Genomic DNA, 15,333 nt, shown 5'->3' on the forward strand with positions numbered 1-15,333 from the left:
ATGGTACAGAGGGGGATTGATCCTCCTCCTGTGTTCATGTGATTAGATAGCACTCTATTTATGTGAATATTTAACTCCTTTATTGACTATACAGTTCATGCTTACTCTGCTTATTCTGATCTCGCACTTGTAAGTCGCTCTGGATAAAAGAGCAGTCAGTAAATTGCACATTTTAATTGGAATCCAATGCTTGTTAGAATAGGCATCGCTATAATGCAATGAGCAAAGATTCACAAACAGGGTTTTATCCATAACTGCTTCTATAGGCTCCCAATAAGCAACGGAGCGTGGTCCTGGTCTATTATTGGCCAGATCTGAGGCTTATTTCTGTTGACAGTCAACTTCACACTGTGGCCAAGCTGGCTGGTCACTGGGCCAACAGCCTCTCTCTCGCTCTGTCTTATAGAGCAGTCGTTAACCTCAACCTTTTCAAAAAATATTCATATTTGAACTGGGGACCCCCAACCCTGACAATGGCCATGTTATAGTCTGACATCACTGCTGCTAGAGGGCGCTATCCCCCCAATAGCGTTATTTTATTTTGTATTGGAATTCCCACAGGGGATCACATCATAATAAGAACTGTGCTCCAAACATAAACAAACCACCGCCGGCAATTTGACGAATTTAACTGACGGTGAAAAAGCACACATTTATCCAAAGGGTACAATTTTTCTTTATCTCCAAACACAGACGTTATCAAATGTAACTCAATGTCATAAACGACACAGTCACATACCTGTCGCCTCATATGATTGTTCTTATATGATCTAAGATTTGCAGATGGGAATTCCAATAGAAGACATTACTCTATGACCCAGAGGTACTGGGAGTGGCGTCAGGACTTCATTTCCGCTCTCTCTCTCTCTCTCTCTCTCTCCTCTCTCTCTCTCTCTCTCTCTCTCTCTCTCTCTCTCTCTCTCTCTCTCTCTCTCTCTCTCTCTCTCTCTCTCTCTCTCTCTCTCTCTCTCTCTCTCTCTCTCTCTCTCTCTCTCTCTCTCATCTCTCTCTCTCTCTCTCTCTCTCTCTCTCTCTCTCTCTCTCTCTCTCTCTCTCTCTCTCTCTCTCTCTCTCTCTCTCTCTCTCTCTCCCCCCCCCCCCTCCCTCCCTCCCTCCCTCCTCGGGTTACAGCACATTGAACTGACATCAGAGGTGACCGCTGGGCCCGGCCAAGGTGGACTACTGATTAAGAGCTGCAGGACGTGGATGCCTGTCGAGTCTGGGGGCTACAAATCCATCTGGTGGTTGTTGACAGTAATGACCCGACCCCGTTTACCCCCCACTGAGGTCCCCGATACCCCCCTCATACCGTCGTGGTTGATGTTCAAGGTCTTTCAGAGGGCAGGTGACGACAGTGGCTCTCAACATATGTTCCTGTCAATGACATCACAAATTGATGTACTTGCTGACGGGCAGAAACCTCTTTATCATTCTCCAAATTCTGACTTTTTGTGTTTTTTTGTCAATAACGCCCTGCTTGATCATACTACAGCGTGACACAATAGTAGCAGATCCACAAGCTCGAAACATGCAGCGAGGAGACACGTTTTGAGCTTGTACATCTGCTACTTTTGCTATTTTGGAATTTGAATCGTGACATAGACATAATGAGGTTTCCACCCGACAAAGACGAGATGTAATTTGGCCACAGACCTCCATCTGAAAGGATTTTGCCGCCGTGTAAGTTACAGTTCCCTTTCGCCATGCATACAAATTTCAGACCCAGGCTTTGCAGAAAAGGACAAAAAATATGCATAATACTCCATAAAACTCAATACCACACAATCTTGGCTTACAGACTCACTCTATCTCAAGTGTGATCTATCTATGTCATTAAAGTGTGTTACTACAGAGCCAACCGCTTCCACATTTACAGTATAGTGGCCTTTGTTTACCCACACTGTGGACACATCTAAAACATGACCACATCTTTAGTATAGTGGCCTTTGTTTACCCACACTGTGGACACATCTAAAACATGACCACATCTTTAGTATAGTGGCCTTTGTTTACCCACACTGTGGACACATCTAAAACATGACCACATCTTTAGTATAGTGGCCTTTGTTTACCCACACTGTGGACACATCTAAAACATGACCACATCTTTAAGTATAGTGGCCTTTGTTTACCCACACTGTGGACACATCTAAAACATGACCACATCTTTAAGTATCAGTACAGTTTTTGGCGACACTACTATAAATTCCTTGGCTGCAGTTAAGTCAGCGAGTCATAACTTGTGTTATAGCTTCTCCACTCACTTCACTTCCAAGGCGTGAGTCATCATTGAGTAAAAAGAGGAATTGGTTCTAGGGGTGCAGCCTCGCCAGTTATATTAGACAGACTTAAAGCCACTTTTCCTCCAGAGGTAATAGCCCTCTGGGCAGTACCATATCATGGCCCCAGATACAGTGTGAGTCAGAGTTATGGCTATTTGTCTGTTTCATATGGAATTTCACGACACGAGCGGTGTATGGTGGTGGTGTGTGTGTATGTACAGTATGTGTGTGTGCGTGTGTTGGATGCATGGATCAAAGGTAGGCTTACATGGGGATATAATTATTGAAATTATAAGAAATCACTGATTATTATTATACAATTATTATTATTTGAATACAGTAGATCAGATCTGCAAGCACACAACACAAGGCGTTTTATGCCACGCTACAAGCTTGTAGGTCTGCTATTTTTGAAAAATCGTGAAAATGTGGCCCAAATGTTTGAATATATTCTTTCAGGGCGAACATTTTTAACTCAAATCTGGTCTAAATGGGTTAATTTATTTATTTATTAATTTTTTCCCCCCGCCGTTTCTTTTTCATTTGAAGGGAGCCGGTGGCGAGCGGCAACAGCTCATTGGCTGTCCCGTGGGACCACTTCCTGCTTTCATCAAAGCCCCCCGCAGAGGCTGAATGAGAGTGAACTCTCTCGCTCTCTCCAGACCTCCGAGGGCCTTTCTGTGTGTTTCCGTTCAGCTTCCGTTTCCTTCTTTTATGCTCTGCTTCCTCCCGGGGGAGTGTTCCAGAGGTTCCAGCTTTCAAGTGTCTTATTTTGAAACTTCCTCCTCCCGTGCCGCTAACAAAGCAACGGGCCGGCGGCCCGGAAAGATACACGGGGGATGAAATGTTGCTCGTTTGATTTACGATTGATTCTTGCATGCTGCTGCGGTTATGATACATGCTGCTTGCTGTCGGGCAGAAACCTCTGATGTCCATATTTTTACTCTCTGTGTTCTTTTCGCCCTACTGTACTGCATACTACGCTATGCTTTTGTGCGTCACGCAAAAGTCGCATAAAAATAGTAGATCTACAAGCTCGAAATGCGTTGTGCAGCGATGGGTTTTGAGCTTGTAGATCTGCTTTTTTCCCCCTAATTTTGAATATGAATCCTGAAAAGTAACAGTTTTGGACATGTACTACACCTGTGGTTTTCAAAGTGAAGGCCAACTGGAAAGGAGCGGATAATGCAAAAGTAAATCATATATTTCCGCTTCTACTTTCACATAATGTAGTCCAAATCATGACATCACCACAAACAAAAACGTATTAATGGTAGTTTAAGGCAGGGAATGTTGCATTGGAACAGTAGTATTCATTAACCTTACTTCTGAAAGAACAGGACACTTAGGATATAGGTGTTATTTGTTAATGTTCAAATTATTGTTACTTTTCAGGACTCAAAATAAATTATGAGATAGCAAAAGCAGCAGATTCCCAAGTGCTTTCGAGCTTGCAGAGCCGCTACTTTAATTTACGGGAGAAAAAAACACCCAAAAAGTTAAAATATGGGGATATTGAGGACAGCAGCGATAGGTAATGTTTTGGACTCTCTATTTTATACTGTGTAAACGGCAACGCCCATATAGACAATCATCCATAGACACGGAAAACCACTGTACACATGTGTTAACAAACATTGTGATCAGTCTATATACAAGCATCGTAGGACCCAGCCTTAATGTCTGAGGATACAGTCCCTTATCACAGTATGTGCGTAAGAACACGCCGACATCAAAGAAAAGCCTCCCCAGACTCTGGATTCAGTCCAGAGAGACGTGGGTCAGAGCGTCGTCTCCTCATTGTTTACACACCGCAAGTGTCAGCCTACTGTAGCTACTGTATAGCTGTCCACTACATTTGTTTCCCAGTGGTGGAAAGCAACTGAATACACTTAGACACACAAGTACTATACCTTTGAAGTACAATTTTTAGGTACTTTATTTGAGTATGTCCCTTTTTCGATACTATGTCAGCTCTGCTACATCTTCTCAGAGGCAAATACTGAACATTTTCAGTATTTGAAAATTCTATACAATTACTGTGGATGTGGATTTAGATTATTATGATAAAACATCAAATAAGTACAAGTAGGCTACGGTATATACTTTGCTTATTTTAGTCTACGAGCTGAAACACAACACAAGGTTTTTAAATGTTTGAATGTTGTTTTCTCTGTACAATCCCTGATTATCCGAGACCCCCTACGTCTTTAGAGACCATCCGTGGGTAGATCCTTTTCTTTAGAGACCATCCGTGGGTGGATCCTTTTCTTTAGAGACCATCCGTGGGTGGATCCTTTTCTCTACGTCTTTAGAGACCATCCGTGGGTGGATCCTTTTCTTTAGAGACCATCCGTGGGTGGATCCTTTTCTCTACATCTTTAGAGCCCATCCGTGGGTGGATCCTTTTCTCTACATCTTTAGAGACCATCCGTGGGTGGATCCTTTTCTTTAGAGCCCATCCGTGGGTGGATCCTTTTCTCTACGTCTTTAGAGACCATCCGTGGGTGGATCCTTTTCTTTAGAGACCATCCGTGGGTGGATCCTTTTCTCTACGTCTTTAGAGACCATCCGTGGGTGGATCCTTTTCTTTAGAGACCATCCGTGGGTGGATCCTTTTCTTTAGAGACCATCCGTGGGTGGATCCTTTTCTTTAGAGACCATCCGTGGGTGGATCCTTTTCTTTAGAGACCATCCGTGGGTGGATCCTTTTCTTTTCAAAGGTTAGTAAAAACACACATCATCTATAGACGATGTTATAAGTGTGTTTCGATACACCACCAAGATACCCATGTACCTGTCTAAATTCTTCCTTAATGTTAACAAAGTCCACACCCACAACACCAGAGGGAGTGCAACAAACTCACTCACAGTCTTTGTATTGAGTTTGTGCTTGAAATGTACTGTAATTCTGCAAACTGTTAATAAATATTTCAATCAATCAATCAATAACTCTGGGCAGCTATAGACAATGTTATAACTCTGGGTTCAAGCTGCACTATAACTTTCCTTCCTCCATGTTTACCATTGAGCTAATAGAGCTATGTCTGCTTGCTCACAGGATCAATTGACCATCAGGTCAAAATTCATGTCAGATCCTGAGTTTAGGTGAGACATGACCTTGGACACAATCTAAAATAATGTCTCAACAGAAGAGCATGGGGAATGCAGACAAAATACAGCCACCCCAATTGTATATGTTATATACTCTACCATACAAATTGGACAAAATAACATCTTATTCATAAAAACATTACATACGTACTGTAGTGCCACTAAGTAATAAACGAAACAAAAACAAACTGGCAGGTGCAACAAGCTTTTGTGCCTGTTTTTGTTCATTTCCGACGTTCTTTTGTTGGTTAACTCACTGTGTTTTGTTATGGTTGTCCTCTAGCTCCAAGTTACTGTAACTCATAACATTAGCTTCTGCTGCCACTCACTCTGCGTTGCAGCGTACAGTACATGGTATGGGTTTTCATTCCGTTCATACTATCATTGGCTTAGGAGGTAGCAATCATGACTATAGGTGGTCACTAAACTCGTGTTTCGGTTGTCAGTAGCGGTGGGTGCAAATGTAGTCCAGCACCTGCCAAAAAAGTACTTCTTCTGCCACTGGTGTTTATCACTCCCATGCGTCTCTGCTTCAGTAACTTCCCCTATCTCTATGCCCCCCCCCCCCCCTCAGATGGAGTGTATGTCCAGTATATAATGTGGCGTCTCCTCCTGCCCAGTGGGCCTCCTCCCCTCCTCTCCCCTCATCTCTGCTCCTCGCTGCGTATTGATCTGTGCCGTCCAGGCACATGGCAGACACTTGGAGCCCCCCGTGATTGATCTCTCCACTGAGACATGGATCTCTGGCTGCGTCTCCCTGCCTCCCTTCCTCCCGTCCAGAGACGGCTCTCCTTTCTCCTCCTCCCTCATACCCACCCTCCTGTTGCAGCGGATAGAAAGTAGTTTGCTATCCGTTCATTAAAAAACCACTAACTGGAAGCTGCGATTTGACCCCCTTCTTTTTTGTTGTGCTGCAACGTGCATTCTATTTTATTCTCGCCATGCAGTATCCAATTAAAATTTACACAAGAGTGCCTTGGACGGGCGCTAGCCCCTCCAATGTATGTGGCTTTTGAAGATTACGTCATATGGCAGCCAAATCCATGGGATTGTTTAGAGCACTTATGATGTAAATCGTTTGTCAGCAAAGTCTATATGCAAAGTCTAAGTCACGAGTGTGACTTTTTTAACCATTTAACTTTGTCACCCAATTGTACCAAAGAGCACCTTGTTTTGAGATTTACTCTTTGACAAAAAAGACGTGCTCCTTTTTTCTCATTTTCCCCTCCCCATCTTGTTTTTGTTGGGGTTCATTTTGTGTCAGCACCAAGAGACTAAACAGAAGAACGATATAGCACAATTAATGGCATTATACTTTTTTTTTTTATGTGACACCAACATATCACACAGATACCCTCACAGTAGAGCGAGCACTGGGGCTGAACCATCATTATCGTTATTGATCATGTTCGGCAACTATTGAGGTATGAAATTGTGTCCATATATGTACAGTACAGCCCCAACGGGCACCCTCCTCCTACAGGAGCACCTAGACTATGTCTGTTTCCTTGCAGCGGATCTGTACTGTACTGCACTGTAGTCCGTGTTCTGAGTGTGAAACGTCTCGTTTGATGGACCATATGTTCATTTACTCCATCCATCCCCTTCACTTCCCATCAGCTGCCCTCCCTCCCTCCCTCCTCCCTGCCTCCCTGGCTGGCTGGCTCAGCCTCCTTCCCCCGTAAAGCACTGTCAAGGCCATGGAACAGAACAGGGGTGTGGGCGGGAGGCGGCGGGGTGCTCATATTTATAGCCCTGGAAGCAATTGGAGGTTAACAATGAGACCCGGGCGGCTGCCGAGGGTTTATGTCCCCGCCGTGATTAAAACCTCTGTCAGACGATGGTAGACAATAGTGGATCACACGGCCTCTGTCATCAACGCTGTACCTGCCAAGTGCCAACAACGACACCCCCCCACCCCGCTCTCCTCTCCTCTCCTCTCCTCTCCTCTCCTCTCCTCTCCTCTCCTCTCCTCTCCTCTCCTCTCCTCTCCTCTCCTCTCCTCTCCTCTCCTCTCCTCTCCTCTCCTCTCCTCTCCTCTCCTCTCCTCAGCACTGTATGTTGATGGTGATAAATGATGATGATGTATTGACCCACATGACGTCAAAGGTAACCATATAAAGCGGAATGAATAAAGTCGGGCAATAACTATAGTCTGGTTGCCTACTACAAGCGCACTAATAAACAAGGTCCCACAAAGCACAAATAGAACGCATATAGTGTATAGTTAGCGCCTCTCAAGAAACTATAGTATACCAGGTAAACAATGAACCTAGCATGCTGAATTTCCAGCTTGTGGATCTGCTACTTTTGATGCTTCTGGGTGCATATAAGGGTATTGATTTACGAAAAAAACACCAAAAGTTAGAACATGATAAGAGGTTTCTGCCTGACAATCAACAATATCAGAGCATTTCTTCCTCACTCCTCTCCTCTCTGTTTTTCTCACCTCATTTCATCTATTCACTGGGCCTTTAACTCCAAATACAAAGCCTTATTAGTGTGTGCAACCGATGATGTCCTGCCCTTGATTTATTATTTACGATGTGTGTGTGTGTGTGTGTGTGTGTGTGTGTGTGTGTGTGTGTGTGTGTGTGTGTGTGTATGTGTGTGTGTGCGTGGGGGATGGGGGGATGGATGGCACATCACAGAACCGTAAGAGACAACTGACTTGAATGTACAGTACAGTACACTGTACAGTACACAGTGCACAGGGGAAGATTGGCTGAATAGGGGTGCAAGAGTTATTCGAGGAGGGGAGGCCATTAGAATAAAACACATTATCCCCAAAAACATGCTTCTCGATTAATTTATGAAGTAATCGGAAGAACAAATGAATCGATCGGGCAACTGGAACAGGGCGTCCGGGATGGGGGGGGGGGTCTCCAAATCTTTGTGTGATAGGACCTTTTTCTTTTATTTACATGAAACACTTGACAACCATGACATCCCTATACTGAGGAGCACATTATCCAAAAATAGCAGATCTACAAGCTCACAACATCGTTGCAGTGCAACATGTTGTGAGCTTATAGATCGGCTATTTTCGGCACAGAGGTTTTGTGTAGAGCAGACTAAGAACAGAGCCATAAGGTCAAGTACTGTGAGTTGACGCTGCTGCTCCTCGTACAGTGAGGTCGCTTCGCTCGCCACTCTCGCCTGTGCTTGCATTCCTCAACTGATATCCATGCTTTATTTTATTTTTTTATCTCTACAAGTGGATCCTAGATACTTGTAAACCGATGGGACTGTTTTTGTTCTTTAGATAGAAGCTTTTGCCTACTTCAAAATACCCTTTTTGTTACCTCCAGTGACTGGGTACGTGGCACATAGCTATAGCTAACTATAGCACTGGATACTTGGCAAATAGCCAGCCATGCCGCCAACCATTTCTTCAGAGGACTTTCATAAACTGCTTCAAAAGATTGCATTGCTGGAAACGGAATTACAACTTTTAAGAGTGAATTTGGGAGTAAAACATGGGAAAGAAAATCACACGCAGAATAAGACATTCGTCTGGAGTTCTCTCTGCGCAAGGCCAAAGGACATGAAAGGACGAAAAAGGCGTTCCCGCCCGAATGGGTTTAGATCACAGACATTCTAGGGCTATGGTGGTCTCTGCTTCATCTCTCTTTCAGCTAAGGGGTCCTTGACCTGAACAACGTACATTGAAGACCCCTGCTATAATGACATGCTCTCTCTCTCCTACCTCTATCTATTCATGTACTGACCTGGTATAAAAATATGGCATACTGACCTTTGTCACTCACACTCACACACACACACACACACACACACACACACACACACACACACACACACACACACACACACACACACACACACACACACACACACACACACACACACACACACACACACACAGCGTGTGCTACAAACTGTGCGCTACAAATAAACCAGCCATTTACAGATAACCCCTGTAAATGGAACACAGTCTTATACAGTGTCAACCATAAATCCAAATAACTACCTCCAAGCAATGAGCCAATTCCATCATCTGCATTATAATCGCCATGATTTAGGACTTGTTTACTGTCCAAGTGTGCAAACAGTCCACATAAGTGATCATCATTTCAAGATAATGTAGTCCATCACCGGTCGGTGGCGACCGGCAACAAATGACAAAAGCGAAGCTATTAAAACGCGTGAAGGACGGCAGGCAATAAACTTCGGACATTTTTTTTAATTACTTGCAGCAAAACAAAATAAAACAGTCTGCCGTGGGAGCGGGGGAGAGTTTCCGGCTGAGGCAGTGTCATCCGCATAAGTACTTTCAACCTGAACCCATTATAATTAAGACCTGAGGCCGATTCTAAAAATGTACTTTTAAATCCAGGAAAACTGTTTCATGTTGCTATCAGCCTCGGTAGTACCCAGGCTTTTATTTTCTTTCGCATTCGGCTCAAAAAGAAAAGCCTGGGGAAACGCATTGGAAGATTTGGCATACAGTAGGAAGCCCACTTCCTTGTGTTTCGCTAACCAATCGTCACTCCAAATTTGGTGACGTCAGTGTTCTCCTCCGTTTTCTACCGGGGAGGGGAGGAGGGAAAATACTCTCTATAGAAGCTATTAAAGTACTTAATTTTTTTTTAAACTCTTTAAAGTAAAAGTACCTCAAAATGTTATTTAATCACAACACTTGAGAAAATGTACTCTCCACCACTTGACTTGTTCCAGAGGAGCAGCAGATGTGAGGCTGTATAATTCAAGTTCACTTCACAGTCTAGTGAAGAGCTGTTCAGGACAAGCTGTTGCTGCCTCTCCACAGCTCTTATCTCGTCAAGCACATTTCCTAATGCCGGGACTTCAAATAAATCTGACGACGACCGTGCTTCTGGGACATGAGATGTATCTCTCTCTCTCTCTCTCTCTCTCTCTCTCGTTGCCTATATGCTCTTAGCGCATGTCAGTGACCACTCAGCAATATATAATAACACATCCTTTTGGAGTCTTAACTTTTTGAGGGATTTCATTGGTTCCTCTCACGGCGCTGGTGGATGTTCAGCAGGGAGGATTAACCACCACGAGGGCCCCTGGGCCGTTAATTTTTTAGGGCCACCCCATAGCCCCCCCCGCCCCCCCATTCAGGGGGGGTGGGGTGAGGGGGGTGGATCGTTTTATGATTATCTTTTTGACCTAAATATAACACAATCAACGGCCTCAGGAGCATCAAACCCTGCTCTGCGCGGTCCAGTTTGGGGGGGGGGGGGGTGCGGTGGCCTAGGGGTAGAGTGGCTGGATGGTAACCGCAAGGTTGCCAGTTCGAACCTGGGCTCCCCCAGAGTTAGTATCAAAGTGTCCTTGAGCAAGTTCAGAACCCCTAATTGCTCCTGATGTGCTGGTTGGTGCCTTGCTTGGTTTCCGCCGCCTTCGGTGTATGAATGTGTTCACTCACTCGCAGTTAAAAATATATGTAATTGGCCGCCGACCCCCATCAAATATGTTGTTCCACGATAATAAAAAAAAAGCATATCTACAAGCTCGCTGCTATTTTTCAATAGCTAAAGCACCAAAAGGGGTTACTGTTTAGAATGAGTTAATGTCTGACTGTACCATGTGCTGTTTGCATTTCTGACTAACAAAGTATTCAAATCATTGGTGGTGGTGTATTGTGTACAATCTAGTGTACAGTCTGTGGTTCAGTCAGTGTACTCATTCCAGTGCCATGCTGTCTTATTGATATACTGCAGATTTGTTCATATACTCACAGAGTCTGGGACGCACTATAATAAAGTTTACTGCATGGCCCACATCAATAGCTGACAGTTCATAATGAAAAAGAATAAGGAAAAGCATAACGCCCTGCACAAATACCAATGATGTGTTGTTTAGATGTCCGTCAATGCAACTTCAGAATATCAGTTGCGAAAACGTCGAGATGATGTACCAAAGTTGAACTTAGATGTTTATGGCCATCCTCCAAATGAAAGTGCTTGCATGACTTCTTTAGAGTTATAAACCTTACTCATGACAGCTGCGTTTAATGGAAATATAAAGCTCAAGCCTCTTGGGAAAATGGAAATGTAAAAAAAAAACTAGGGCAGGGAGATACACTACAGCTTCAAATCAATATCACGATTATTTGAAGCGTTTGCCTCGATTAGGCAAGGGATAATTGACGGCGAGCAGGTCATTGTTGAGAAAGAATCCCCGGCAGCTCATCTAAACTCTTTTTTAGAGTATGTTTACTACCACAACTGTGGGGTTGGAGGTGGTCTCCCCACTCTTCTATTTATTTCTGTCGGGTGGAAACCTCATATGCCCGAAACCTTTCAGGATTCATATTAAAAATAGCAAAAGCAGATTTACAAGCTTGCAGATGAGATATGCTACTTTTGATGGTTTTATGCGACAGGATTGAAATGGTCAGAATTTTATTGAAAGCACCTTGAGATGCAGCATCTGTCGGGGTAGGACATACATTTTACGGATTGAAGCTTTAACCCTAATCTTCTTTTTTTGTTTTACTTTTCTCTTTTCAAACTAACTTTTCTGAAAACTTTCAATAGATGTTCTATATTTGAGCAGGCAGCGTGTCTCTACTGAGAAAAATACATCCTTCTATATTATTTATACTGCAGGGTCACCATGAAGGCTAAAACTGTAGGTGTGTTCGAAACAAAGCACAAAAAGTGGATTTTTCTAAGAAAACTTTGCTAAGTTCACTGGTTCTCAAACTACCGTGGCACGGCATGCCTTATAACCTGTATCTCAGTGGTTCTGCTAAGAAACTACCGTGGCACTGCATGCCTCTAACCTGTATCTCACTGGCTCTCAAACTACCGTGGCACCACATGTTGGCCTGTTGCGTGTTCCCCCACTGTAGTGCGTGCATGTGCCGGTCACAGGTGGGGCTTGTGACCTGGGGCTTTCCAAATCACTGAATGCTCATTTAACATTTTCCAATATTTCAAGATTATATATATTTTTTGTTTTAAATAGCAGATACGCACATCTGTGTAGAATGTGGCCAGGGGCATTTTTTTTAAGCGACTCTGTCGGGCGTAAAACTCATTATGTCCAAAACTGTTACTGTTACACGGAAATGTGTATATGTGCTTGTATATCTGCTACTTATACTGCTTTCGTGTGATGCTGTAGTATGATGTATAGGGAATTAATTTACAGAAAAACACAAAATGTTAAAATATGGAGCTAAGAAGGGGGGGGGGGCTTGAAATGAAAGAGGTTCGAGAATGATTGCACCAATCTCTTTACTCTGTACTCAGAGAAGTCACGTTAATCTCTTTTCCATAACCCCCCTACCCTCCCCCCCACCACCACCCCCTTAACCCCCCCACCTCCATTTGGCAGCGGCAGTAGAGTAGAGTGAGTGCTAATCAGAGGGTACACAGGGAACACACTATAGCTAATAATTAAAATGTGGGCTGTGACTGTTGGAGCGCGGTGGGCTTACGCACACGTGCACACACGCACGCACGCACGCACACTTACACTGTGGGTAGGAGCCGGAGGGCAATTCACCCAATATACTCAATATATATATATATTATATATACATATATATTATATAACAAATATATAATATATAAAAACCAGTATTTATAATCAATAACAGGCATATGACAATACTTCTACATGGACTGTAATCTGTCAAATAAAGGCAAAAAATATATCTTATACCCTAACCCATTGTTGTACAATTCAAATGTTATAGTCAGATCTACAGAACCGTTCATTAATCATAATCGAGGCAAAGGTTTTGTAATAATATTAGTTCCAACTACTGAATGACTCCCGGATTTCTATAGAATATTTTCATGGACCCCTATAACTCTAAGAGTGCCATTTGTGCACTCTCAGAGTGACAGACCTGTTATGGTCATTCAGGGATAGTATGTATTATTGTCATTTTGTATGTCAAAAAGAAAAGTCCACCATGAGCCAGTATGGCAATGAGCCCTGCTTCCCCACAATAACACAACATAGCATAGAGCCCTGCTTCCCCACAATAACACTACAGCATAGAGCCCTGCTTCCCCACAATAACACAACATAGCATAGAGCCCTGCTTCCCCACAATAACACAACATAGCATAGAGCCCTGCTTCCCCACAATAACACAACATAGCATAGAGCCCTGCTTCCCCACAATAACACAACATAGCATAGAGCCCTGCTTCCCCACAATAACACAACATAGCATAGAGCCCTGCTTCCCCACAATAACACAACATAGCATAGAGCCCTGCTTCCCCACAATAACACTACATAGCATAGAGCCCTGCTTCCCCACAATAACACTACAGCATAGAGCCCTGCTTCCCCACAATAACACAACATAGCATAGAGCCCTGCTTCCCCACAATAACACAACATAGCATAGAGCCCTGCTTCCCCACAATAACACAACATGGCATAGAGCCCTGCTTCCCCACAATAACACTACAGCATAGAGCCCTGCTTCCCCACAATAACACAACATAGCATAGAGCCCTGCTTCCCCACAATAACACTACAGCATAGAGCCCTGCTTCCCCACAATAACACAACATAGCATAGAGCCCTGCTTCCCCACAATAACACAACATGGCATAGAGCCCTGCTTCCCCACAATAACACTACAGCATAGAGCCCTGCTTCCCCACAATAACACTACATAGCATAGAGCCCTGCTTCCCCACAATAACACAACATAGCATAGAGCCCTGCTTCCCCACAATAACACAACATGGCATAGAGCCCTGCTTCCCCACAATAACACTACAGCATAGAGCCCTGCTTCCCCACAATAACACAACATAGCATAGAGCCCTGCTTCCCCACAATAACACTACAGCATAGAGCCCTGCTTCCCCACAATAACACAACATAGCATAGAGCCCTGCTTCCCCACAATAACACAACATAGCATAGAGCCCTGCTTCCCCACAATAACACAACATAGCATAGAGCCCTGCTTCCCCACAATAACACTACAGAATAGAGCCCTGCTTCCCCACAATAACACAACATAGCATAGAGCCCTGCTTCCCCACAATAACACAACATAGCATAGAGCCCTGCTTCCCCACAATAACACAACATAGCATAGAGCCCTGCTTCCCCACAATAACACTACAGCATAGAGCCCTGCTTCCCCACAATAACACAACATAGCATAGGGCCCTGCTTCCCCACAATAACACTACAGCATAGAGCCCTGCTTCCCCACGCTGGAGCGTGCGCGTGTGTGTGTGTGTGTGTGTGTATATATGTGTGTGTGTGTGTGTGTGTGTGTGTGTGTGTGTGTGTGTGTGTGAGAGAGAGAGAGAGAGAGAGTGTGACATACAATCTGTCCAGTGAAGCCAGAACTCACCGCCATATCGTCAGGTGCGTGCGTGCGTGCGTGCCATCGTGCGTGCGTGCCTGTGTGTGAGAGAGAGAGTGAAATACAATCTGTCCAGTGAAGCCAGAACTCACCGCCATATCGTCCTCCCTGCTGTCACTAGTGTCCTCGTTCTTGTGGTGTCCAGCTGAGGAGCGAGCGTCCCTCTTACGGCTGGCGTCCGTCCCCTCCGTCTGCCTCTCTCCATCTGAACACAGAGCCGTTAGCCGTTAGCCTTTAGCATCACTATCTGCAATGCTGTTATTATTCATCATCATCATCATCACTAGTTCACTGCTTCTCAAAGTGGGTTATTTTTTTCTTTTTTTTTTGTTCACTGTTTTGTTTATTCAAGACTCAGGGTAGGCCCAGGCCGTAGCGTAACGGTCTGGGCACCGGACTGGTAATCCAGTCGCAGTGTGCCGCGGGTTCGACTCCCGGACCCGACACGGCCTTTACTGCATGTCATCCCCCCATCTCTCTCCCGTTTCCTGTCAGCCTACTGTCTGTCCCTTCAAAAATCAATAAAAGGCGTAAGCCGCAAAAAAAAAAATATTAAAAAAAAAAAAAAAAGACTCAGGGTATACA

The 15,333-nt window shown here is 44.2% G+C and overlaps 1 protein-coding gene across 2 annotated transcripts in view; it reads right to left on the reverse strand.

The window, feature by feature from the left end:
• b4galnt4a (beta-1,4-N-acetyl-galactosaminyl transferase 4a) overlaps positions 1–15,333 on the reverse strand; it is a 324,656-nt gene that overhangs the window by 211,658 nt on the left and 97,665 nt on the right. For both annotated transcript variants that reach the window (XM_083763365.1, XM_083763364.1), the window contains exon 2: positions 14,841–14,953. In XM_083763365.1, coding sequence (XP_083619491.1) covers positions 14,841–14,953 — 113 coding nt within the window. The remainder of the gene's footprint in view (positions 1–14,840; positions 14,954–15,333) is intronic.

The sequence above is a fragment of the Protomyctophum parallelum genome (assembly GCF_964188405.1).
Source record: "Protomyctophum parallelum genome assembly, chromosome: 4".
Taxonomy (NCBI): Eukaryota; Metazoa; Chordata; class Actinopteri; order Myctophiformes; family Myctophidae; genus Protomyctophum; species Protomyctophum parallelum.